At 38.9% G+C, this 26,293-nt stretch overlaps 1 protein-coding gene across 9 annotated transcripts; it reads left to right on the plus strand.

The window, feature by feature from the left end:
* Positions 1–532: 532 nt before the first annotated feature.
* Positions 533–19,130, plus strand: SRSF11 (serine and arginine rich splicing factor 11). Of its 9 annotated transcripts, none has more exons than XM_063298113.1 (12): positions 533–886; positions 3,804–3,937; positions 8,153–8,262; positions 9,891–9,983; positions 11,046–11,095; positions 13,249–13,376; positions 14,288–14,369; positions 15,655–15,786; positions 16,264–16,353; positions 17,108–17,203; positions 17,622–17,760; positions 17,856–19,130. In XM_063298113.1, the coding sequence occupies exons 1-12, from the start codon at positions 759–761 to the stop codon at positions 18,042–18,044; spliced, it is 1,371 nt and encodes a 456-aa protein (XP_063154183.1). In that variant the 5' UTR covers positions 533–758; the 3' UTR covers positions 18,045–19,130. The 9 variants fall into 9 exon arrangements, with proteins under 9 accessions (XP_063154183.1, XP_063154184.1, XP_063154192.1 ...); XM_063298114.1 differs by having other exon boundaries at positions 534–886; positions 17,859–19,130; XM_063298118.1 differs by lacking the exon at positions 533–886 and adding an exon at positions 6,488–6,545 and having other exon boundaries at positions 3,842–3,937; positions 7,005–8,262.
* Positions 19,131–26,293: the final 7,163 nt, after the last annotated feature.

Genomic DNA, 26,293 nt, shown 5'->3' on the forward strand with positions numbered 1-26,293 from the left:
GGCTGAGTGACCAGCCCGAGGTCACCCAGCCGGCTTTCATGCGGAAGGCGGGACTAGAACTCACAGACTCCTGGTTTCTAGCCCAGAACCTTAGCCACTAGACCAAACTGGCTCTCGCAAGAGCTGGAGATCCAGCACGTTATACAGCAGCTAAAACATCCAAGATGTTGAGCCAGCTGCAAGAGCTGTTTTATTACAATGTAGAGAAGTTAATAAGACCACATGATTTATTTATACAACCTATGCATCGCCTCAGTTCAAATGGACTTTAGGAAGTTGATAGGCTAGTAGTATTGAGAGTTATAAGTCCCTTTGCCGAACAAAGCTAGACAAATCCATTATTCGCGGCGCCCTCAGGCACGAGCTCTTACGGAAACACGAAAAGGCCTTTATGCCTAAGCCACCGGCAGGTTGCGCGCATGCGCAGGAAGGCGTCTCAAGCAAGTGGGCATGCGCATCATACAAGTTGTGCGCGTCTCGTTTTGTCAGGCGGTCTGGTGTGAGCAGGCGTAGGCTGAGAGGTTCTTGCGTCAATCGGAGAGAGCCGCTGAGGATCTTGGGATATTGCGGCCCAGGGAGTCTGGTGGCGAAACGATCGCTCGGTGGCCGTTACTTTGCGCGCGAGGGCCTTTTTCTTGCTTGCAATAGAGCGACGGGAAGCGCTGAGGGACATACGAAGGAGGTTTCTCCCGGTTCCCCAGGGCCCTTGATCCCTTTCCCCTCGATGCGTTTGTAGTGCCGAAGCAGGAGGCAGCGTGATGGCTTCAAGCAGTGGCACCGATGTGATTCAGGTCACAAATGTCTCCCCGAGTGCCAGCTCGGAACAGATGCGGACTCTCTTCGGTTTCCTGGGCAAGATCGAAGAATTACGCCTCTTCCCTCCCGAGTAAGTTTCGCCTCTCCTTGAGAGCCGCTGGTCGGCTTTTAAAGGCCGCGGCCTAATGGAAGCTGTGGAGCCGTCGCTCGAGTACTAGGCCCTGATTGGCCGGGGTGGGGCCGGGAGCGGGCCCGAGGACAGTGCTGAAATTCACGAGCTCCCTGCTGTTGCGGCCGCATTCAAAATCTGAAGCGTTAAGCAGATCACGCGGTCCCTTCCTCGCCATCCCCCGCTCCATCTTGAGTTTCCGGAGCTGTAGCTGCTTTTCTTTGGCTCGTCACCCTCCTCTGCTTTCGAAACCGGGGGAGGGGAGGAGGCGGAAAAAAAAATCTGCGAACGGCGGATGATCCTGCTGTTCTCCTGGGCGCTGACTGACGATTTTGCGCGCAAAATTTATGTGTATGTTGTGGGGGAGATTACGGAGATTTAAAAAACGCGTTGGACGAAGTAGAGTTCGCCCTTTGCTACCTTCAGTGTGAGAGCTACATTGTGAGATGAATTGGTTTTAGTAAGAGTATTGCATGCAATAAACATCTGTTGTAAGAGGAGGTAGAGTTACGTTATGGTCGAATCCACGTAGTTGTTTCCTGTTGCCAGTAAAATAGTAATACAAAGTATTTTTTTTTCCTTGCGGCTGTAATAGAATTTGTGGTTTTTGTAATATTTTCAAGTGAATAGCTTAAATTTTCGAGGTATTTTTCAGTGAGCGTTTATGTGCATAGCAATAAGCCAAATTCTTGGGATGTGAGCCTTAATTGATTCCGAACAAGCCAGAATGATAGCCCAATAATGTGGTTTTGATTTTGAATTGATAAGGTCCACAAGAAGTAACCAGTATGAGGAAAAAGGTGTACCCTGCTCCTGGACATACATCCTCCTTTGTTGGGGGCATGTTTGGGAACTTGTGCTATGGTGGCTGAAAGATTGCTTAGCGGTGTGCATGAAATAGTAACATTGTTTTGTTATGATCCAGAACAGAGTACTGTATAAGAAGTTTTGCTGCACAGATGCAGATCAGCCACAGATAAGCAGAATGTTTTCTTTGTTTCAGACAAAATAAAATCCAGTGTGAGGAGGCAAGATTACCAGCTGCAGCCCATCTCAAGTAGATTCCAAGGCAATATAACCCATTGGCCCAACACTCTCCAATTTTCTTATCACTTGCCTCTTCTTGCCACAGCTACTGATGTCCCTGCGTAACATTTGCCACTGCCCCGACCCATCTTCCCACCACCGTTTTTTCCCTCCCTCTTCCATAGATAGAGGAAAGTGTTGGCCTTGAGAATGTACTCTCCAACAGGAAAACTCAGCAGGCTTGGCCTGTATCCCATATAAGTTGAAAGCATACTCTAGACTGGCTGTCAACAATCTGGTGCCTTCTAGATCTGTGGGACTGTAGCTCCCATCATCCCCAGCCAGGATAGCCATACTTTGGGATTTATCCTGGAACATACCTTGAGGGCTCCAGGTTAGGAAAAAAAGTCCCCCCTCAGATTGTGACTGTATGCACAAAACAACAGGAAGAACAAAGGCTTTTCCTAATATTCATATTTTCTGCATGAAGAACAAAAAGGAGCACTGCAAAATGTAATCATGTGATATTATCGAAATACAGAAGCTATCCAACTATTTATGGTTGTACCATGTATCTGTAGGCAGAAGTTTGAATAAAATTATGTATCTTGCCTAACAGATGGTTGGGATCCATCAGTCAAGGCCAACATGGCAAAAGGATTGATGACAATTATAATCTGTGATACCTAGAGTTAGGCATCATTTCAGAGTTCATAAATCACTTTACAAGGTTACATCTCAGGAAATATCTGCATATTATCATTACCTAAAACATAGCTTTGTCCCAATATAATGTTAAATTATACTAGCCGCCTTGAAATAAGGAAGTAAAATAATTTTCTTTGGAAGAGGGTTAGTGGTTAATTTCTCACCATAAGTGACTTACACAGTTCTGTCTTGGCATTTACTTTGTGGATGTAGCTGCAAATCTGGATTGTTTATTTGATTTATAGCTCTTTAATTCAGGAGCTTATGGCAGCTCACATAAAGTTACCTCATATTTTTCTCCAGAGCAAAAACCCAGTGTGGTAGGTCAGACTGAGAGTGTGGCCCAAAGTACCCAGTGAGTTTCTGTGGCTAACAGTGGATTTTCTCACCACTAATCCAACACTTCAATCATTGTACCTCACTGGATCTTATTGTTTGGTGCAAAGCTAAACCATTGGGTTCTTGGCGTTGTCTGAGCTTAGTTGTTTTCCTGCAGCCATTTTCTTACCAGGCTAGGTAACATAGCAGGAAAACAACCAGGCTCAAAGAACACCAAGAACCTGATAATTTAACTCTGTTCTCTATCATTGGAAAAGTAAAATACTCACCATTCAGAAGAATGTTTGGTTCTGGGCCATCCAAAAGTAGGTGTCTGGTGTGTGAAGTACTTTGCATATATCTCTGTAAGAGATAGAAGATGAATTGCCTGAAGGTAGATCCCTCTCTCAAAGAGAAATCCAAGCTCTCATATATTGCCTGTGATATCCTCCCAGATTTCAGTGTTAGGCTAAATCTCAAATACACATAGTAGGAACCAAGTGTAAGTTCCACATACATCTAAGTGAACACTATAGGGTTACACTCTTCATAATTTTCAAAGAGTAAGTTTATTTTACTTTTATTCACATTTATTTAAGTTTCATTGAAATTAAGTATAGTCAGTATGGCTCTTCTCCAAGCATGTGTTTAATAATTTTCCCTGTTCTATTACATTAAAAATAGTAAGAATTTTGGGAAAGTCTCTAGGGTCCACGCCCAATGCTTTTGTAGTCTGTATAGAGATATAGTTTCACTTTCAGTCAAATAATGTCTTTCTTTTGTTCATGTTACATCTAATGTTTATATTCTGATTTTTTTTCCCCAGTGACTCCCCTTTGCCTGTTTCTTCCCGTGTGTGTTTTGTAAAGTTCCAAGAACCTGACTCTGCAGTTGTGGCTCAGCATCTGACAAATACTGTATTCGTTGACAGAGCATTGATAGTCGTACCCTACGCAGAAGGTTTGTGAATTGTTTAAAGGTCTATGAAGCAATAGAACTCTGGTATTAAACCCGGATGTAGTTGAATAGCATGAAGTTTAGCATGTAAAACATTGAAGCTATTTGCATTTTTAAAACCCTTGGTATACCCTTGTCTTTGATTTCTATACAACGGAAAGCAAATGCTGTTACTCAACATTAGCTGGAACTTGCCCATCAGTCTTTTGCAAAGGCTTTTAGAATAATGTTATATTCAAGCAGCATTATTTGGTTTTTTTCACCAGACCGCCTCAAGAAATTTTTAAGCTGTCGTTTAAAAATGAAATACATAAACAAGCAATGTTGCTTTAAGTTACCTGGCATGTGTTGTCACATGATTCATTCTCCCTCGTGGAGAGTTAGTGAATACATAGTATCAATTACAAGGCAATGTTCTGCTTGTTTTAGTTGACAATTGAAAAGCAGTTACCCTCAAAATAAATTCTGGTACACCAAGGGTTTGATTATCTGTTAGTCAGAAAATACCTCCAAAGGTGCTAAATGGGCACTGGGTGTTAGATCTTATTCAACATTTTCTTGTTCAACCTTGCTATATATCCTAGAACTTCTCTAAAATAATAAACTCTTCTCTCTTATTTGTGTGTGTGATTTTTATAGTGGAGAAGGCAAATGCAAAGGCCCTTCCAGATGACTGAAACAGTGGGGTCCTCTGCAGCTACAGGGGATTCTAGACATTAACTAAAGGCCAGCAAGCACTCAAGTCCCCAAGTGTTTTCCTGGTGTAATCACTTACTTGTTAACAACATTTTTTTTCTCTTCTTTTTCTTACATTTTTAGGGTGTTACAGTAATTTGAAAAACAATGAGCAGGTTGGAAATGTAACTAAAACTCTGTCAAGAAGACTGCTCTTCTAATGAGTTCTGTTGAACTTCTGTAGACTCCAGCACAACTCTTTCAAAGGCGCTATTAACTGATAAACTAGTACTTATTTTAGATCATGGGATTACAGTAAATCACTTATGCTGCATTTCTGCATACAGAGATTACTACATCTCATTAAAATCAATGGGATTTATGCAGACTAATTGTGCTGGATTGTAGCGTATGTTTTATATGTAGTACCTCTTTTTACCCATTAACAAGGCAGTCAAATATGCCACAGGCAGACATGACTGGCAAGATCTAATTAATGTTAGGATATTCCAAACTGAAACTATAATTAAATTAAAACTTAATCCTCATTGGTTTAACTTTGCTGAATAGAACAGAATATTTTTATTGCTTACAGGTAATTCTGAGCCAAATAACATCAGATATATCTGTATCTGATTCTTACATAATTGCTGTATGTATTAGGGCCAAGCTAGATGCGACAGTAGCTGTATTTTTAAACATGGATTGGTCCCAATTTCATAGAAAGAGGAAGGGTGGGAGGCTGTCTTTTTAGAGCAAAGGGAGCACATAGGTGAAGTGTATAGAAGCCTTCCTGTGCCTGCAATTTAACCTCCTTGCAGTCTGTCTTCCTTTGTTTTTTCTTTATCTGAGTTCCAGTGCTGCAACTGTGCCAGCACCCGCAGAAAGCAACTGTGGTGAAATAAGCAGCAGGCTGGGGTAGGTTTCAGGGCCCTTGCCTCTTTGTGTTCCTTTTATTATTAAACATGGATATGCACCTTTTTATGTGATTGGGGAAGGAATACCGCTGTCATGTTCACCTTGGCTCTAATTAACTGAATCAGTAGTCTCCAATATATCTGCAAGTCAGTGTTTAAGAATAGTGTCTCACTTAAGAGCTGGAATGGTTTTTATAGGTAATATTTTTTCTCATTATAAGCATGATTTTAAACTGCTAGAATGATAGGTGACTGATACATCTGATGCTGTGATATCAGTCAAAAGAGATGACTTTTCTGAGGTTTGTTTAATGTAACTTGAGCAGCTGTTACCTATCAGGAATTCTCATTGGGTTTTTAGGATCTACACCATTTTGTAGTTGGCAGTGTATTACAATTCTGGACAAAGTGCTTTATCAGAATAATGGACCCATGGTTTTTCCTATGAACTTTGTCACTTCTGTTCTTGCAAATCTTCCTTATCTGAAAGAATATGGGTGTCACTCTTCAATTCTTCCTTTCACAAGACCCCATTTTTGCTAGTGCTTAAGCATTGCTCAGAAAGATATTTCAGGATCAGTGAAACTTTTCAGATGCATCGAGGCATATGCTTAAGTACTCTGCTGAATTGAAATCTTTACTTTTTACTATTGTGATACATTCTGATATTACCTCTCTTCAAGTATTAAAATATACATTGTGCTAATCATATCCCCTAGTATCAAGTCACATTTCTGTTCTTAGTGTGTTCATACATCTTGGTGTTGATTGTTGCTTTGTGTTCTAGACTTAACACAAAGTTCACGGTAAGGCATAGTACTATAATCTTCGTGATGAAATGGAAGGATTTGGAAGGAATGCAGATATTAACAGTGACTTTGGGTGGGTTTGTGTAGGTTCTTTGGTTAATGTTTGTTTCTTTTGTCTGTTTCTTTTTCTTCATTTCTACACATTCATGCAGTATGTCATGGTTCTAACAAAGCAGCAGTAAAAAACTCTTGACGCATGAAAATTAACTGGTGAGGGGCCTCATTGCTTTTTTAAATTGTAGTTTTATTTCTGAATAACTTTTTTCCTAAAAAATGAGAGGATCAGATGCATGACTACTTAATGGATGCAGATCTTCTGTGAGGTGTCTCAAGAGGATTTTTAGCTAGATGCCAGAAATGTTATAGTTGCACTAATTGTGTGTAAACATAAATAATATCCTCTGAGACATAATTTGCATGCAGAATTATCCCATAATCTCAATAGATATGTTTATATTGATGCATTAATGCCCTGTATCTAAATGACCTTCCCCCCTTTTCCCACCATAACTTTTGGTATTGAAATTATGACAGCTCAGTGACAGAAGAAAGATAACAGTGCTGTGTATTATACATTTGTTTATATTATCGGCACTTCTCAGTATAGGTGGAAGGAACCATTACCTTTATTTAACAGTGGTTTTTCTTTTTTGTTGTTGTGTTTTACAGTTCTTTTCCCTGGTTCAGCCTGAACTATATACCAGGCCCTGCTGAAAATACCACCCAACAGTTTTCTTCTGCAGCTTATCCAGTTTCTCTTAAGTGCCCTGTACATATTGTATGTTTTATGATGAGATGCAGTTTTTTTAATATGTATTGCAGAAACGCTTCTGGTATTTGCAAATATATAGTACAGTTGTCTTATTGAACTCTCTCACGTTGGGGGCTTGGGCACATTAACAGATTAATCCATATGTATAGGGCTTTTGCTGTTGGTTAAAATAACAACGATCAACATTACTGTTTGTCTCACGTTGGGCCTTTTGAAGGTTATTCTTTGTTCAGGGATAGGCAGTAAAAATAGACACTTAACAGGCTTCAAGCTGCAAATCAGAAGTTTCTTCTGAAAGGGCAATACACAGCAGCATTCTTGGTACAGTAAGCATGACAAAGAGTGGAGCATGTATTTTACTGCACAGGTAAGAATGTGTCACATTTTAGGTGTTTACATAAACACATACACATGGACACATATGCAGAACCTACATTTGGACCTTTGTGGAGACCTTCATATCCAAATGAGAAGTCAGCAAAAGCCCTACACTTTTTCTTACCTTCTCTTAAGTTTTACAAAATTGTATGGTAGGTGTAAAAGAAATCATAGTGAACTGTGCCATATTATTAACCCCTAAATCAAACTTTTTTTGTCTTGTGTATCTTGATTTTTCTGTGTGCTTTATAGTGAAGCAGCCGACACGAGTCGTTGTTCATAAAACAGCTTTTGAAAGTTGAGAGCACACCCCTGGAGAACCGACTGTGCTTGCTTACGTTTGGTTCATGACTTAAAAATCGAGTACAGGTGATGAAATCTTGGCAGTGTTAACAAAAAAGTAGTGTGTATTGTGCTATTTTTTATTCTAGAACTTAACCTTTTGTAGAGAAAAAGGAACAAATTTTCACACATTGAAGTTTCATTCTGACATACAAATTAATGATAAATTATTAAGAGAGCAAACATTGTATTATAGCCAACATAAGTACTCTCAGCAAACTCAGATGGTGTTTCAGGGAGACATTTTCTGGGTGTATATGTGTGTGGTTTTTTAAAAAAAAGATAATTGATGAGTATCTTCTAATGCAAAGCTGTCTCTCTGCAGGAGTTATTCCTGATGAGACTAAGGCTTTATCTCTCCTGGCACCAGCTAATGCTGTGGCAGGCCTTCTGCCGGGGGGTGGACTCCTGCCTACACCCAACCCACTTTCTCAGGTAAGAAGTACATGGTGCATAAAATACGGCACAATCATATTATTGTATTCCTTTTTTTTTTAAGGAGGTATGCTTATACCAAAATTATTGCAATATTTACAGCAGAATTATAATGAGTAAGAATTGCCCCCAAGTTATCAAAGTAACTGATCTCCTAGGCTGGCTGCCATTCTCCCTTTTAGCTTACTGGTTTGACACCTAATTCACTGCTATTTTTAAAAAGAGTTTCTGTTTCTTTCTCCATCCATAAATTAACATATGAAATGAAAACATATGAAAGACTGTGACCAGAGATGACATTTTGCCATTTCTATAGTTAGGGATGAGCCCAGTGCAAGAGGCAAGAAGAATAGGCATGCTTTCACGCAGCATAATGTTTGCAGTACTTACCCTGCTTCCATGATACTTAAAACCATTTTTCTTTGTGGAATGAAAGAATGCTTTGTAGCAATCAAGCATTTTAAAAACCATTTCTGGGTATTCCCCCCCACCCCAGTAAAGCTGCAGAGGAGAGAGTTGTGTTTGCAGCTTTCAGAAAGGTGTGTTTTTTTTAAAAAAAACTTCCAAGGTGCAGGTTTTTTAGTGTAATGTCAGTCCTATTGACTTTGGTGTGCCTAACACTGTAGAAAGTTTACCTAGATTGTAGCCTGTGAGTGAGTACTTTCACATTTGCCTTGGAACATAAGTGAGGGCCTTGGATCCAGATATTAAAATGATGAATAAAGAGCATCATGGAAACTGCATGAGAGAGAGACAACGAAGAGTATTATTCTTCTTTTCCAATATCTGAAAATATAAGAGAACACTGGTAGGGATACAAATGGGAAGCAAGACTTGCAGTGAGTATGTGAATTTCCCTTAAATGGTTTATAGTTCCAAAACTAAAGTTTAGCCAAATTTACAAATTCCCAGTAGATAAGGCAGAGGCTATTATGTGCAGATCCTCTGAAACACCTGCTTGCTTCTAATTCCTTCTCCTTTCCTGCCATGTGGAGATGAGGTGCCAGCTTAGAAGAGAGAAGAGAAATGCTTCTTCTGAGGTGCAGCCAGTTTAGTATAAATGAAATAGTTTTGAAAAATTTAATTACTGATTTCATTAATTGGGCTTTTCAGTTTTAATTAGGGTGTACATTGTGGAAATTAGGGAAAAATAAAAGCAGTGATAGTACATATTTCTTATTTGCATAAACAAACCCATATTCAGTCCTCTAATATTTGTTTTAAATAATCAGCTAGCAAATGATGATAACTATTCTTGCATGAAAACTGGATTGCTGCCACCAGCTGCTGTAGCCAGTGTGTGACTGTCCAACCTAAGGCAGCATCATTTGGCCAAACAGCTCACATTTAGTCACCAGCAGTTCTAGTTTAAGTGGACTTTAGCTGGTAGAAGATAGGAAGCCTCTGCATTGGATTCACAAGAGTTGACACCCAACTAGATGAATAGACTGAAGGTATAAAACAGCTTCCTGTATTCAGATTAATATAATATTAATAGTTCAGAAAAATGGTTACAAGCTGTTCTTGTTTTCTAGAGATTTGGAAACTGGTAGAACAGTTACAATGTGCTGTATCTGTATTTGACTTAGGAAAAATGCACAGATCATATCTAACTTTCGTTCTTACAGATTGGTGCTGTTCCTCTGGCTGCTTTAGGAGCTCCAACTCTAGATCCAGCCTTAGCTGCTCTAGGTCTTCCTGGGGCAAACTTAAACTCACAGGTATATTGCTTTTAAGTATAAACCTATCTCTAGAAAATTGTCAGTTTTAACATTTATGTAATTCAGGACCCATAGAATTTTTATTGTGGAATCCCATAGGATTCTTTTTGTTCTGTGTGGTTTTTCATATCAACATGAAACAAGTGAGTTTGTCTGAGGTTTGGTAGATTGTGACATATGATTGTGATACACAATTCTATATTTAATGCAGATAAAGCAGTTTATGTGCTGAACCAGTATCAGATTAGAATAGACTGGAAGAGGGCCAATCAGCTGAAGCTCAATACAGCTCAATATTTCTCATGGTGAAATATTTGCTCATTTGCAAAAAACACTGCATTACAATTCTCAAGCACTGATTAGGCTTTTCTTTTTGTGTCTCCTGCTTGGCTTTATCAGTTTGATGTAATATTGATGGAACAACACATGCCAGGGAAATAAACTCCTCTTCAGCATATCCTTGCCTATCTCTCAAGTATGATTCAGAGGGTTAGGGATTTCTCTGGAACATTTGGTGAATTGCTGGGTAGTGGGGATATTTCATGCTATCGACATATTGTGTAATGAGAACTCTCAGTCTTTAGGAGTTCTTTGCCAACACCATTAGAGTTCGCACTTGGATAATAGTTTCTATAATTAAGAATAGTTAGATAACCATTCTGAATCAAATGCAGTCTTCATTGTATTTGTCTGTTGATGCTTTGAATCTGGGTATATTTCCCACTGCTGTTATTTTGTGAATGGGCAACCCCTCCTCCAGTGGCAGAAACCCCAAATGATTAAGGACTCCTGTGTAATTTTAAACATAAAACCTCTTGCAAATAGTAACATAACTAACTAGGTATCAGAAATAAGCAAACAAAAAAAATTCCTGGATCTGAAAACACATTGCATTCTCAGAGAACTTACATTTACGTGAAGCCAAAGGGAGATACGATCTAAGACGTATAGTAGCTTGTGTTGTTTCATTCTGGTTAGATTTAAAGGCATTTGGATGTGATTTCCTCCTTTTGTCCAAATATCCATGTATTCAAAAGCATTTCTGGTTATTTTTCTTTACAGTCCCTTGCAGCAGATCAACTACTAAAACTTATGAGCACAGTGGATCCAAAGTAAGTATGGGCTTTTAGAATTGCACTATAGTGCAATTGTTTTTGAGAAAGAGAAGAGGAAAGGATTAAAAGGAACCATTTGTAGGGAATCTTTGGAAGTAATGCTTTTTGGTAGAATTTAGTGATTGATTATTTGGGTCTGGCATGGGCATCCTCTCTACTGCTCAGCTGCTTTTTAAAGAAGAAGCAGCTTTTCCTAGGCTTGCATGATAACTGCCTGGGCTCAAGGAAACCTATTTTTGTGCGTCCTTGGGCCACTCTAGATCCAGAGCACTTTTGTATACTTCAGATGCCAATACTGCACACCACTGATCTCCAGAATGTCTTGCTCTTTCACTTTTGCTGTAGCAAAAGCAAGGAGATGGCATCACGCAAGACTGTTTTGTTACGCTAATTTGGCTTCCTTGATTTTCTAAGAAGAGGAGACAGACAATACAGAGACAGCGCCTTCTGATCTTCTAAGCAGGACTTTTCCCTAAATGCATGCCATAATTTTATTTGCCCTTTGAATTGCAGAACAAAATTACAGAAGTAAAATGATTTCCTCTCCTTGGTAGTCTCCATGGCACTCAGTATATGCACTGAGCGCAGAGCTAACTTATTGTTGGTAGGGATGGAGAATAAGCTACTGAGGAACGGCCATCTTTAAAAAAAAAAAAAAAAAAGATGGGATTTTGGAAGATCTAGATTTTATAGGTCAGTTAACTAAGAACATTTTAAAATTACTGTTAAATTAAGGGCTGCTTTTGTAAGCTTGTATTGCCAAATATTTTTCTTTACATTCATATTTAGTTTCATGGCATTTTAATCTATATATATATATTGTTTGATTATATTATTTTGACTGTAAAATTACACATGTAAATAAAAGTTCAAAATGTGGGTGCAAATTACCAACGGCTTTTGTAGTATTACAAGAGTGGCCTTTCTCCCATTACTGTGTATGCATGAAAAGGTTCGGCTTGTTGAAAGTCTTTTCTGAAACTCATATACGTGTAGAGATAGTGGAGTCTGGACTTCGAAATTTATTTATCTATTTAGCAAGTTTATGTAACTGCCCATCTCGCATACGGAACTCTGAGCAGCATACAAAGTTAAAAAGAAAACATTCAAACAAAATAACCAAAGACGTAACAACAAAAATCATTAAAAGCAATAAAAACCAAACACAAAATCTGCAGGAGAGTTAACTCAGCGCCCCTAGCAATACAGCCATTTTGCAGGTTCCATTCCCATGTTAAATCCTAAAGCAACAAGAGACAACAGATTATTTTTACAAATTGACATAAAGTAATTTATTCATCTGTTGTGACCGGAAGAGGCCCGGATTAGTCCTGGATTGTTCTAGTTAGTTTATTGCAAAAGAGCACAAAGCCTGGTCAGCCATGGCCTTTGCTTTTCCTTTCTTTTTATATGTGTCAGTGTCGTTGGGAAATAGTGGCCTGGACTAGAATACTCCTCCCTGTCTCCTACTCTTGAAATGCAGTCTCCAGTGATTTCTAATACTTCTTAAAGAGCAGAAGCTGGAATATCCTTATTAATTTCATAATTTGGTATTATGAAAAAGATAATTACCTGAGTATTGTATGTTAAAGGACAAGAACATTCTAGACCAGTGTTTCTCGACCTTGGCAACTTTAAGATGTGTGGACTTCAACTCCCAGAATTCCCCATGCTGGCTGGGGAATTCTGGGAGTTGAAGTCCACACATTTTAAAGTTGCCAGGGTTGAGAAACACTGGTCTAGGCAGTGAGATAATCTAATAGAAATTATACACAAGGGAAAAAGAAATGGAAACAGTGGGCAAATTCAAGTATCCATTTTTGAAATTGTGTTTTAAGTAAGCTTCACATAGTCCTGAAACTAGCATGTATTTCTACATGCTTGCATTTATTTACAAAAACGTATATGTCAATGGATTCAGCAGACTCCAGGCAGCTTACAGAAAAAAATAAAAAAACTTAATAAAAATTCCTAGCATCCTACCCCAAAATGCTACTGTCCACAATCAACGCTCTGTTTTACTGAACGCCCTACAACAGGAGACCTCTGTTATTACTACTTTTCTAATGGATAACAAGAGTTAGTTAGGTGTGTATATTCTGTCTTTAATGGTCTTAAAATTCAATTTTTAATTTTTTTACTTGCTTCAGGCTAAATCACGTAGCTGCAGGCCTTGTTTCCCCAAGTCTGAAAACAGACACCTCCAGTAAAGAAATCGAAGAAGCCATGAAACGAGTACGAGAAGCACAATCCCTGATTTCTGCTGCTATTGAGCCAGGTAAAGTCACCTAAATCGTGATCTCCCAGGGAACCCCTAGTGACCTCTCACAGAACCCTGGTTGAGAAACCCTACCATAAGGTAACACTCTGAGTTCCAGGTTCTACAGCCAATCCAGAACAGTTCAGCAGAATGTCTGGAAAGTTGTGTGTGTTTGTATCAGATTCAAAATAAAACACGTTTTCCATTTCATGCACTTTCCTACTGTAAACTAATGTTTCAGTTATCAGATTTGCACTATTACATATACAAGCAGTTACTAAAGATATAGTATATACCATAACTATGGAATTTACTGCCACAAGCTGTTATAATTCAATACCATTTCCTATACCAAAGTGGTATAGGTATAGCTCAAAGTGGTTCTGGTGGGGGCCACCAACTTGGATAGTTTTAAAAGGGGGGGTTGACATATTTGTGGACATGTGGCTAACATCAGGGGCTGCTGGCCATTGTGACTAAAATGCCTTAAGGATCATGATCAGTAAGCCTTTGAATATCAATTTCTGAAAAATACAGCAATTGTGGGCTTTCTGGGAGCATATTGATGGGCACTATTGGGAATGAGATGCTGCAATTATTTTTTTTCTGATCCAAAAAAACTCTTCTTATATTTGTTCTTAGGTCTGTTCAGATGTTAATTAATATTTCAGTTGTCTCAGCTTAGAGGAAATGTGTATCATACATCCCACATCTTTTTATCATTAGCAGTATGAATTGTGATGTTCATAGTTTGAAAAATTCATTTGACCCTTAAGAATAGATCGAAATAGCAGAAAACTGCTTTTGGTACAGAAAAACTCCCTCAGTTACAGGTTATGTTTTTAAAAAAAAAAAAAAAAACTTTAAAAGCACGTACCTAATTTCTTGTGATTGTTGTGTGACTGACATTTCTGATGTTTTGATTTCAGACAAAAAGGATGATAAAAGAAGGCATTCAAGATCCAGATCACGTTCAAGGAGGAGGAGAACACCTTCTTCTTCCAGACATAGGTAAGGGTTTGAAAAATGGGACCCCTAAGTGTTCACCAAGTTTTAAGTTTGTAAGGTAAGACAGTAGTTACCATATTACATGATAATAGAAAGCAGTGCACAGTATAATCTTAAAAGAGTTGACTCAGAAATAAATTGTATTGAATAAATGGATTTGGGTTTTACTCTTAGGTAACTGGGTGGGTAGGAATACAGCCTTAATGTGTTTGAAATTTGGGTCAGAGAATGCATCCATTTTTCACTAGCCGATTTGTTGTGATGGCCCCAGTACCAGAATCTTAACTTTAGAAATTCTCCAGACAGTCCATTAGGAAGCTTAAAGAATTTATTTATTAAAATCCGATTACACAGGACAGTTGCAAAGCTCTGAATAACGTTTTGGCGCCAGAGCATTCAAATTAAATCATTCCCTCTGACATAGTCTCCCCTCCCTGTCTCACAAACAAGCCTGTTCTCACTCTTGATCTCTCCCCTCCTAGTTCCTTAGACTTAATTAGAGTTCATGGCTTGTGAAAGAATGTGATTAACAATCCTCTCTGTCTGCAAAGCTGCAAACGCTGACACAGGTTTGCTCTTGCCTTGGCTGATGCGTGTAGCAGTAGTTTCATATCACGGCAGGCGTGCAAAGTGAGCCTGACATTTGTCGGATAATACTTACAAATCATTTCTGAAACCCTGATTGTACTTTTAATATAAATAAGCTGAATATGAAATCATTAGAATGGGTGTGTAGTATTATCTTGACTAGATAGTATTGCATGGGAAAGGGGGAATCCCAGTGGGTGGCTGGTTCCATTATTGAAAAATAATGTTTCTTGCTTTAAAATGTATTAGGTTCCTTGTGTTTCATGTCTTTCAAAACTTCAAGAGAAGTTCCTGTTCTTTTGTTTTTATTATTGTGAGAACGCTAATCATATTTAAGATCTGAATCAATCATTTTGTTTTTCCATATGTTGTATTTCTGCTAGCAGTTGAATTATCTCAAGCAGTATAATACATAGCCAGCCAGTCATCAACAATGTCTAGTAGTGAAATTGCATCTTTTTCCCACACAAAGAAACCCTCAATTTGTCAGATTTCAAGAAAGCATGTACAATTTATTTATATTCTGAAGACATTTAATTCTGTGCGTGACAAGTAGTAAATTCCCCTACTGTATTTAATAGATGTGTGTCTCTCCATGTTTGCTCATTCACCAAGCTTCTTTGTTTCTGACAGCTCATACAGTATCTCTTTGGTGTGGTCTGATGCATTTTTTTAATTTGATTAATGGCTCGCTTAATAGACGGTCAAGAAGCCGGTCAAGGAGACGGTCACATTCAAAGTCAAGAAGCAGAAGGCGATCTAAAAGTCCTCGACGGCGGCGATCTCACTCCAGAGAACGTACTAGGAGGTCTAGGAGCACTTCCAAACCCAGGTACTTGAAAACTTCATATACTTCCGAATACTGTTTTGCATTGAAGGAAGTTACTATAGCTATAAAAACGATGGAAATGTGGTTTGTAGCCAGTGTTGCCTCTGGCCTGATGGAAAACTTTGATCCAGCAAAAAGCTCCATCTATGGAATGGAGAGGAGAGAACCTTCACCAATTCCCCCACACTCTGCAGTGTCCAGGGCCAGCCCTCAAGACACTGGATCACTCCACACCTGTGAAAGAGATCAGTGGTAGGAAGAGGCAGGCAAACCTACCTTCTCGCCTGATGCTGCTACCAGAAGCATCTGCTGGATCAAATGACATTGGCAGTAAATTCTGTCCTGTGACCAGGATGGCTGGCTGGATGAATATTGGGAGGGTACATGAAACAAAAACAGCTCATCCTTCCTTCATTTCGGAAGACAGTGAAAGCAACTTATCCAGGGTATGCTTTTTAATCTAAAACTGGCATTTTTTAGAGACAAAAAGAAAGAAGAAAAGGAGAAGAAACGGTCTAAAACTCCACCCAAAAGCTACAGCACGGCCAGGCGATCCAGAAGCACAAGCAGGTTTAGTATTTGGTGTAATCCTATGTTGTTCTTGAAGGCTGCCCAGCTGGGTTGTTATTCTGACTTACAGGGAATCTTAATTATTTGAATGAGGGTGCTTTCATATGACAAAAAAAGCATTTCGGTGAATTGTACTGCTTGAGATCCTAAACACTGAGATAAAATTCTTGACATTATTTGTCAGCATTTCTATCTTTGAGGGTGAGTGAACCAGCATATAGAGGTCATTTATTGGCTGGAAGTAGATCCATGCATTATAGACATCTTGCACTTTTGCCACGGTGGTTGTGCAGAATATGAAAGTTTCTCCTCCTTATGCAGGCCCTTGTCCTTTAATTTTTCAGACTAAACAAAATGTGGGTTGCTAGAAGTAGGAGTCTCGTTCTGTGTTTGCACATCTCAAGACAGTTTATCCAACACGGAATTACCAATTGAAAATCAAGGTTATATGCATTCTGCAAACTGGCAAAACCAATTTTAGCTTTATGTCTTTCTCTTGACTTTTAGTTATCATCCCTGACCTTTCACTATGCTAGCTGGGGTCACTGGGAGTTATGGTCCAAAACATGGGCTCAGAAAGTCTGATTTAATTTAACCTTCTATTTTGTATTTAGAATTTTGTCTGCTACAAAGAAGTGCTCAAGCCATTAAAATACCTTTTTTCTTGTTTAAGTATACTTTGGAGATTAAATTCATGTTTTGGGATGTTAATAAACTCAAGGAAAATGTTGATTTAGAGACACTCTCATTACAGAGAAAGACGCCGCAGAAGAAGCAGGACTGGCTCCAGATCACCTAAAAAGCCTAGGTCGCCTAAGCGAAAGGTGTCTAGATCCCCTTCACCGAAAAGGTTTGTCTGTTTAACAAATCTACTGACTTGATACATTTTTTCTTTTGGAATTCTCCTGTTCCTGTAGGAAACACCTTAGATCTTGCTCAGGCAGTATTTGTCAGTGTGGCTAAATTAACAGTGATTAAGTAACCATTCATTCTAGCAATAATTACTGGCATTAGAATCTTACTTTGCTTTGGGGAATGTGAAGTAGTTTTGAAGGTTTTCAGTAAATTGACATACCTCAATAAACATGTATAATTTAACTATTTGTAAATAGTAACACAAATTAATTTATCCGCATTTCTCATATTGGTAAACCGTTTTCATTACAGAGACGTGTGTGCAACTTGCCCATAGACACATTTTGCTTAAAACATTTCAGTAATCCTGTGAAATGCTTGTATTCTCATTCTCAAGTGTTTTTTCACCTCAGACATAAAAAGGAGAAGAAAAAAGATAAAGATAAAGAGAGAAGCAGGGATGAACGTGAAAGATCAACAAGTAAAAAGAAAAAAAGCAAAGACAAAGAGAAAGATCGCGAGAGGAAGTCAGAAAGTGACAAAGATGTCAAAGTATGCTTAAATATATTTTTCCCTGCTTAATTTGAAGTCCAGAGACCTTTGAAACATGTTTTACATGGTTTATTTTGTGCTTTGTCTTGGCAAAGCAGGTCACCAGAGATTATGATGAAGAAGAACAAGGCTATGATAGTGAAAAAGAGAAAAAGGAAGAAAAAGCTGCAGATTCCACTTCCCCAAAGCTTAAGGAGTCACCGGAGAAAGGGGGTGGTGAGACAAGGGAGTCCAAAGTCAATGGAGATGATCATCATGAAGAGGATATGGATATGAGTGACTGAATATTGCCTTTGCAGTGAAAAGAGTTGGCCACATGCATCAGTGTCATTCCTGTGTGATTCCTTTATGCTGTACTTGTTTAACCTTCAAAACTAGATGTATACAGCTCTAACTATAAATGGTTGTAAAGCTCCTAATATTAAATAATTACATCAAAAGTTTTAGAGAAAGTGGTATCTGGGTTTCCATTCTTGTTATTGGCTAAATTGAATTGAGTAGCCCAGCAGTCCTTACTAGCTTGGTGCTGCTTTTTTCCTTTCTGAGCAAAAAGCTGCATGCATCTTTGACAGGCATGGACTGTTTGTGTTGTATGATCTTTTTAGTAAACCAGCTCACCTACAATAGTGTTTCTAGAGTTTGATTATTTACAATAATAGCAAAATAGGGAATGAACTGGCTGCATGTTAACTGTGGCAAGAACATCCTCATCTCCTACAACATGGTGGATCTACTAAGGGTCTTCAGTGTAGAGAGAGAAACTAACATTAGCTTCATCCGGAAAGAAATCTTCTGATAGAGGTAGATAATATTTCTAGCCCTGTGGCTGAATCTTTTTGTTGTGGATTTGTTTGGCTTTGACAAGGTTGAAATGCATTAGTCTTTTGATGCCCAGTGTAAGGTAAACTTTCAGTCTCAATCCTTCTCAGGTGGGGTGTTTGATTTTTGACAACTTGGATTTCTTGAGATGATAAAGAGCAGTTCTGTATTCTGCAGAGACAGTTAATCTTGTGTAGTTTTTTAGAAGCTGCATTTCTCTTTGAGTATTAAAACCCTGCAGAAAGGAAAAAAGGGTAGTGCATTTTAAATGGAACTTCATAATGATTTTAAAACAAGTCTACTTGATAATGTATTTGATCTCAAGTTGTATAAACTAATGCATTTGTGTTGCAGTCACTGAAGTAGCAACCTTCAACAGTAATTTTATGTTATGCAAAGTATATGGGAATCTGTTCTTTTAGTTCTGGAAGTTTGGGGGCATATACTTTTGTGCAGGTAAAAAGCAAAAGTAGGCTACAGTCTGTGCCATGTTTATGTACAGTTTCTGAAATTGTTTTACAAGACTTTGATAATAAAACCCCATAAATATACACCTTGGTTTGTACTATAGTGTGTGTATCAGTGTTGATTTGTATAAAGCTACCTCACTTTTTTCCATTTATATTTTCATTTAGAATAACTGTTTAAATCTGTCTAGTTACCACAGAAATGTCTAGTATGTTGATAATTTGTTTCTAGGTAGATTTTTTTTTTCTTATATGTTGGAAATCTGACAACCATCATCACTCCCCCCCAAAAAAGAGGGGCAGGCCTTCAAAAGAGAAAATACTCCATATATTTTTAATATTTAATATCATTGGACAAACATATTACTTGGTGTTTGTTTTTAGAAGTTTGCAAGAATAAAGTTACATCTGAATGCTTTTTCGTTCAGAATAATAATCTATTAAAATCCTCCGATTTGTTACAGTAGCCAAAGAAAAAACATTGGAAGTTAGAATTAGTAGCTATGTTATCTGCTAGATTTTAAAAATGTAACTGAAATAATAGATTAAAACAGTATTTTCTACAGGTATTTCACAGTGAAAATACGATTTTTAGAATTTATAATCTTAGTAATAAGTATTTCCTAAATATATCAAAGTATACCAAAGCCTTTTTTCTCTGAAAAACAAGGTGTATCTTTACAGGAAAGGAAAATGAAACTTTTGGGATAATTTTGTTGATTGTATCTGTAGAAGTGCATTTATAGATGTCTCAGTTAATCTTTGCAGTTTCTTCTGATTAAATTTCAAATTACCAAGGAAGTATAGTAAATGCTGAAGCTGCTCTCAATAAATTGGGACTCCCTCATATGGCATTCTCCTCTCTTTAAAAATGGTTCTGCATTTAACATGTCTTTGTATTTAAATGTTTTGATTTTAAAAAAAAATGTAAATCAGGTTGGCTGATTTATTTTAAATATTTATATACATCCTATGTAGCACATATCTAGACAGAAGTACAATTCTCAATTCCTTTCTTTTAAAAGGAAGATTTTCATAGTGCAAACAGCACAAAACGTTTAAGAGATGCTTCTATAATTGAGGTCTGTGACAAACTGTTATGGCACAGTTGTGCTTCCTAAAAATTCATAAAGTGATCCTATGCTTAGAGGACTGAATAGATGGAATTCAACTTCTGGTTTCCGAAAACTTTACCATGGAGAGTGGCACAGATGATGAAAACTAAAGTTTATAATTCCACCGGAATGGATGAATTTGGCTACTAGATAATTTCTGATTCGTTGGCAAGACTCAGGACAATAGAAATGGAACAGCATCTTTGTGCAAAGCAAAGGTCAGTTTCCTCAAATAGGTTGGCTTTACTTTAACATATTTTTAAAATTGAACATAAATTTTCAAGAGGAGGAAAAAACCATTCCAAACATCTAAGCAAGGGGCCTATATTATTTCCCATCCTCAATCCTATATTGAATGTCCCTGAAAGTCAACGTGTCAGGCAAGAAAGTAATAAGTAATTAGCTAGGCTTATTAGATTTTATTTGGGGTTCTCTGTAGCTTTCCTGATTTTTCCTATATTTCTCCTTTCCCCAACAAACTCATATCTAGCAATTTGATCACATTTGTTTAATGAGGGCATTTTGCACCAAAACTTCTCTCAGCTGCAGGACTGCAGTTACCCTCCTATTTCAGGATAGGCACACACTGTATTAAGTTTGGTATTTATGGGTTGTGGGCAGCAAGATCCAAAGCATCCTCCCTTAGCATATGGGGAGTTTTCAGTTCAGCTAAGAGTTGAATGGGTGCTGCATAAGAAATGGAAGATGGGTGATAACTTCAGGTGTAGCAGCAAGTAGCTAATACCTGCAAAAGAAAGGAAGAGCTTAGATTCATCAGGGAAGCTAATCGCAACAGAGAGAGGAGGTGGACCCACTGCCAGAAGATGGTTAGATAGTAACAGGTGATGGGAAGAGGGCAGAGCTTTTACTGATAATGCAGAACAATTGACCAAAGGAGGGAGTTTCTGCTCAAGGAAAATAAAAGGAGCACCAGGCTATCACAAACTAATCTTCAGTCTCCAGGATGTAATCTCAGAATGCTTTTCTGTGACCTTTGAGAAATTTCAAAGGACAGATGTAATGTTTGAGGACTGAAGATGGGGAAATGAGGTTCCAGTCTCCAAAAACGAACTGCTACATGGACCAGCAGTTTGATGTTGATAATTGGTTAAGATGTGGAACAGATTACAGGTGGTACTCGCGACAGTGCTGAACAAGTGGTAGTTATGACTGGTCCTCATGATGGTCTCAGCATCCCTGTGGTCATGTGATCACTGCTTGCAATCTTCTTTGCTGGCTTCCTACAAGCAAAGTCAACGGGGAAGCTGGCAGGAGGTCACAAATGGCGACCACATTATGTCCTTGCATAAGAACCTGCAGTGATTTGCTTAACAACGGCAACTGGGACTACTGGAATTGCCATCGCTAAGCAGCACGGTCATGTGATGTCACTCTTTATGACTACATCGCTTAGTGATGGCAAATCTGATACCAATTGTGGTTGTAAACTGAGGACTTTGTTGTTTATTTGTTTAGTCGCTTCCGACTCTGTGACTTCATGGACCAGCCCACGCCAGAGCTTCCTGTCGGTCGTCGACACCCCCAGCTCCCCCAGGGACGAGTCCGTCACCTCTAGAATATCATCCATCCACCTTGCCCTTGGTCGGCCCCTCTTCCTTTTGCCCTCCACTCTCCCTAGCATCAGCATCTTCTCCAGGGTGTCCTGTCTTCTCATTATGTGGCCAAAGTATTTCAGTTTTGCCTTTAATATCATTCCCACAAGTGAGCAGGCTGGCTTTATTTCCTGGAGGATGGACTGGTTTGATCTTCTTGCAGTCCAAGGCACTCTCAGAATTTTCCTCCACCACCACAGTTCCAAAGCATCGATCTTCCTTCTCTCAGCCTTCCTTATGGTCCAGCTCTCGCAGCCATATGTTACTACGGGGAACACCATTGCTTTAAATATGTGGACCTTTCTTGTCAGTGTGATGTCTCTGCTCTTAACTATTTTATCGAGATTTGTCATTGCTCTTCTCCCAAGGATTAAGCATCTTCTGATTTCCTGACTGCAGTCACCATCTGCAGTAATCTTTGCACCTAGGAATACAAAGTCTTTCACTGCTTCTACATTTTCTCCTTCTATTTGCCAGTTCTCAGTCAAGCTGGTTGCCATAATCTTGGTTTTTTTGAGGTTTAGCTGCAAGCCAGCTTTTGCACTTTCTTCTTTCACCTTCATCATAAGGCTCCTCAGTTCCTCTTCGCTTTCAGCCATCAAAGTGGTATCATCTGCATATCTGAGATTGTTAATGTTTCTTCCAGCAATTTTAACTCCAGCCTTGGATTCCTCAAGCCCAGCTTGTTGCATGATGTGTTCTGCATACAAGTTGAATAGGTAGGGTGAGAGTATACAGCCCTGCCTTACTCCTTTCCCAATCTTAAACCAGTCCGTTGTTCCGTGGTCTGTTCTTACTGTTGCTACTTGGTCGTTATACAGATTCTTCAGGAGGCAGACAAGATGACTTGGTATCCCCATACCACTAAGAACTTGCCACAATTTGTTATGGTCCACACAGTCAAAGGCTTTAGAATAGTCAATAAAACAGAAATAGATGTTTTTCTGAAACTCCCTGGCTTTTTCCATTATCCAGTGGATATTGGCAATTTGGTCCCTAGTTCCTCTGCCTTTTCTAAACCCAGCTTGTACATCTGGCAATTCTCGCTCCATGAATTGCTGAAGTCTACCTTGCAGGATCTTGAGCATTACCTTACTGGCATGTGAAATGAGTGCCACTGTTCGATAGTTTGAACATTCTTTAGTGTTCCCCTTTTTTGGTATGGGGATATAAGTTGATTTTTTCCAGTCTGATGGCCATTCTTGTGTTTTCCAAATTTGCTGGCATATAGCATGCATTACCTTGACAGCATCATCTTGCAAGATTTTGAACAGTTCAGCTGGGATGCCGTCGTCTCCTGCTGCCTTGTTATTAGCAATGCTTCTTAAGGCCCATTCAACCTCACTCTTCAGGATGTCTGGCTCTAGCTCACTGACCACACCGTCAGAGCTATCCCCGATATTGTTATCCTTCCTATACAGGTCTTCTGTATATTCTTGCTACCTTTTCTTGATCTCTTCTTCTTCTGTTAGGTCCTTGCCATCTTTGTTTTTGATCATACCCATTTTTGCCTGGAATTTACCTCCAATGTTTCTAATTTTCTGGAAGAGGTCTCTTGTCCTTCCTATTCTATTGTCTTCTTCCACTTCCACACATTGCTTGTTTAAAAATAATTCCTTATCTCTTCTGGCTAACCTCTGGAATTTTGCATTTAATTGGGCATATCTCCCCCTATCACTGTTGCCTTTTGCTTTCCTTCTTTCTTGGGCTACTTCTAGTGTCTCAGCAGATGGCCATTTTGCCTTCTTGGTTTTCTCTTTCTTTGGGATGTATTTTGTTGCCGCCTCCTGAACAATGTTGCAAACTTCTGTCCATAGTTCTTCCGGGACCCTATCTACTAATGCCAGTCCCTTAAATCTATTCTTCACCTCCACTGCATATTCCTTAGGAATATTAGTGAGCTCATATCTAGCTGATCTGTGGGTCTTCCGTAATCTCTTTAGTCTGATCCTAAATTGTGCAAGAAGAAGTTCGTGATCGGAACTACAGTCAGCTCCAGGTCTTGTTTTTACCGACTGTATAGATGTCCGCCACCTTTGGCTGCAAAGGATGTAGTCAATCTGATTTCGGTGTTGTCCATCTGGGGAAGTCCACATATAAAGCCGTCTCTTAGGTTGTTGGAAGAGAGTGTTTGTTATGCAGAGTGAGTTGTCTTGGCAAAATTCTATCAGCCTATGTCCTGCTTCGTTTTGTTCTCCCAGGCCATGCTTACCTGTAATTCCAGGTGTCATTTGACTGCCCACCATAGCATTCCAGTCTCCTGTGATGAAAATAACCTCTCTTTTAGGCGTGTTGTCCAGTAGGTGCTGCAGATCCTCATAGAACTGCTCTACTTCAGCTTCTTTAGCATCTGTGGTTGGGGCGTATATTTGGATCACTGTGATGTTAGATGGCTTGCCCTGAATTCGAATTGAGGTCATTCTATCATTTTTTGGATTGTATCCAAGCACTGCTTTAGCCACTTGACTATTAATAATGAGGACTACGTGTATTAAAAATTCAGTCTGAGCATTCAAAAAATAATGCATTGTTTGGCAGGAGTCAACATAGATCTAACAAGGCTACATCATGCCAAACAATCTCATCTTTTTTGATAGAGTGACCAATATAGTTGATCACAGTAATGTCATGGAAATAGTAATTAATTCACTGAAGAGTCCAATGAAATTCTACCAGAGAATATAAAAAAGTGGGCTGGCCTATGCTATTATTATATAGATAAAGACCTGAATAAAAGATCATACCCAACAATTGTAACATTAATAGATTCATGGCAAGATGAAGGGAAGTACAGAGTGACATACCAGAGGATTTTCTCCTAGGCCCTGTGCTGTTCAACATATTCTAAATGACTTGGTAATGCAGGAATAATAATGATAATATAACAACAACAATCCCTCCTTTGTTATCTATAACTCAAAATTATAATCAGATTTGCAGATGACAACAATGAAAGGGACAGCAAGCAAAAAGGCACAAGATTCAGGAGGATTTTGGCAACCTGAAACAATGAGTGGAAACCAACAAACTGAATTGCGACATAAAAATGTACTGTACATCCCACATTTGACTAGGGAAAAATCAAAGGTGGAAAGGATCTGGATGTCTTGATGAATCACAAGCACAGCATGAGTGAACAGTATGATGCAGTTACAAAAGGGAAAGGCAATTCTAGGCTGCAGCTATAAAAGTATGGTGTCAAGGTCAGGCAGTGGTATGGTTCCTCTCTATTTGGTGTTGGTCAGAGATATTACAACCATTTCTGGGTACCAAATTTTAGGAAGGACGGAGTGTTTCCAGAGGCAAACAACCAAAATGATAGGGGGTCCAGAAGGAAAGGCTTATGAGGAATAGTTGGGAGATACAAGCTTTTTGCTGGGAGTTATTTAGACAAAGGCTAGATGGTCATTGTCAGCTATTTTATAGTAGTGGATTCCTGCATGACTACAGGGAGTTGGACTAGATGATCTCCAGTGTCATTTCCAAATCTTACATTCTATGAGTCTATATGCACCATGGTCTTTTGCATGAAATAGGCTGATTTGGACCAGTTGGCTGATTTTAGGAACAGCTGATGAGAGGGAAACATCAAGCTTTGGCTAAAATGTGATTGAATCTGAGGAAGCACCTAAGAATTGTTGCTGTTTAAATAAAGCCAAAGTCCAGCCAACCTGTCTAACCCACAGCCAAAACTACAGGGAACACCCCCAAGTTCACAAAGACAAAATATGTGTATGCGTTGACAGAGTAGCTTTAGGAGCCAATCTGAACAGAAAGCAGCAGACTTTATGCAATTTCTTAAATTAGATTTAATTAGATTGGATGAGAAACAACTTCATTGGAATTCAATAGTCATAAATTCTTCTCTTGATGATTCTATAATCTCAGCAGTTGGCATATGGTCTCTAATGATCTTGATTTATGTATTGACTCTTGTTTTCCTTCAGCCTTTGTGGCCAATTTCCTGGCTTTTGACCTTTAGCTGTTTACTGACTTTGTCTGTGATCGTATTTTTTCCCCGACTAAAAAAGTCTTGTCACAGAATATCACTCTGGGCAGGATGGTAGGCCATCCGTTAGCTCACAAAACATCACACAACTATACTGGGCAAAAATAAAGTAAAACAGATGGTAAATGAAGGATTTCTTCTTCGCTCACTCATTGTACCCATATTGGGGACAACCCATGGTGACTTAATCACAAGAATCACTGATCTGAAGGCAGATTTGCTGCATTTTGCATCCAATACTCTACAAAAATGTTGCTGGGACTTGGGCGGCATATAAATCTATTATTATTACTATTATTGGAACTGGAAGCCAAGATCACCAAACAAAAAGTGTCATACTTCGGTCATGTTATGTGAGCTGATTCACTCAAAAAGACAATTATGCTGGGATTGGTCAGTGGTAAAAGGGGCCACCCTAGGACTCACTGGCTTGACACCATCAGAAGGGACACTGGAATGACTTTGATGGAACTAAAGGAAGCTGTAAGAGATAGAAAGGCATGGAGCGCG

This window comes from Candoia aspera, chromosome 3 (assembly GCF_035149785.1).
Source record: "Candoia aspera isolate rCanAsp1 chromosome 3, rCanAsp1.hap2, whole genome shotgun sequence".
In the NCBI taxonomy this organism is placed as follows: Eukaryota; Metazoa; Chordata; class Lepidosauria; order Squamata; family Boidae; genus Candoia; species Candoia aspera.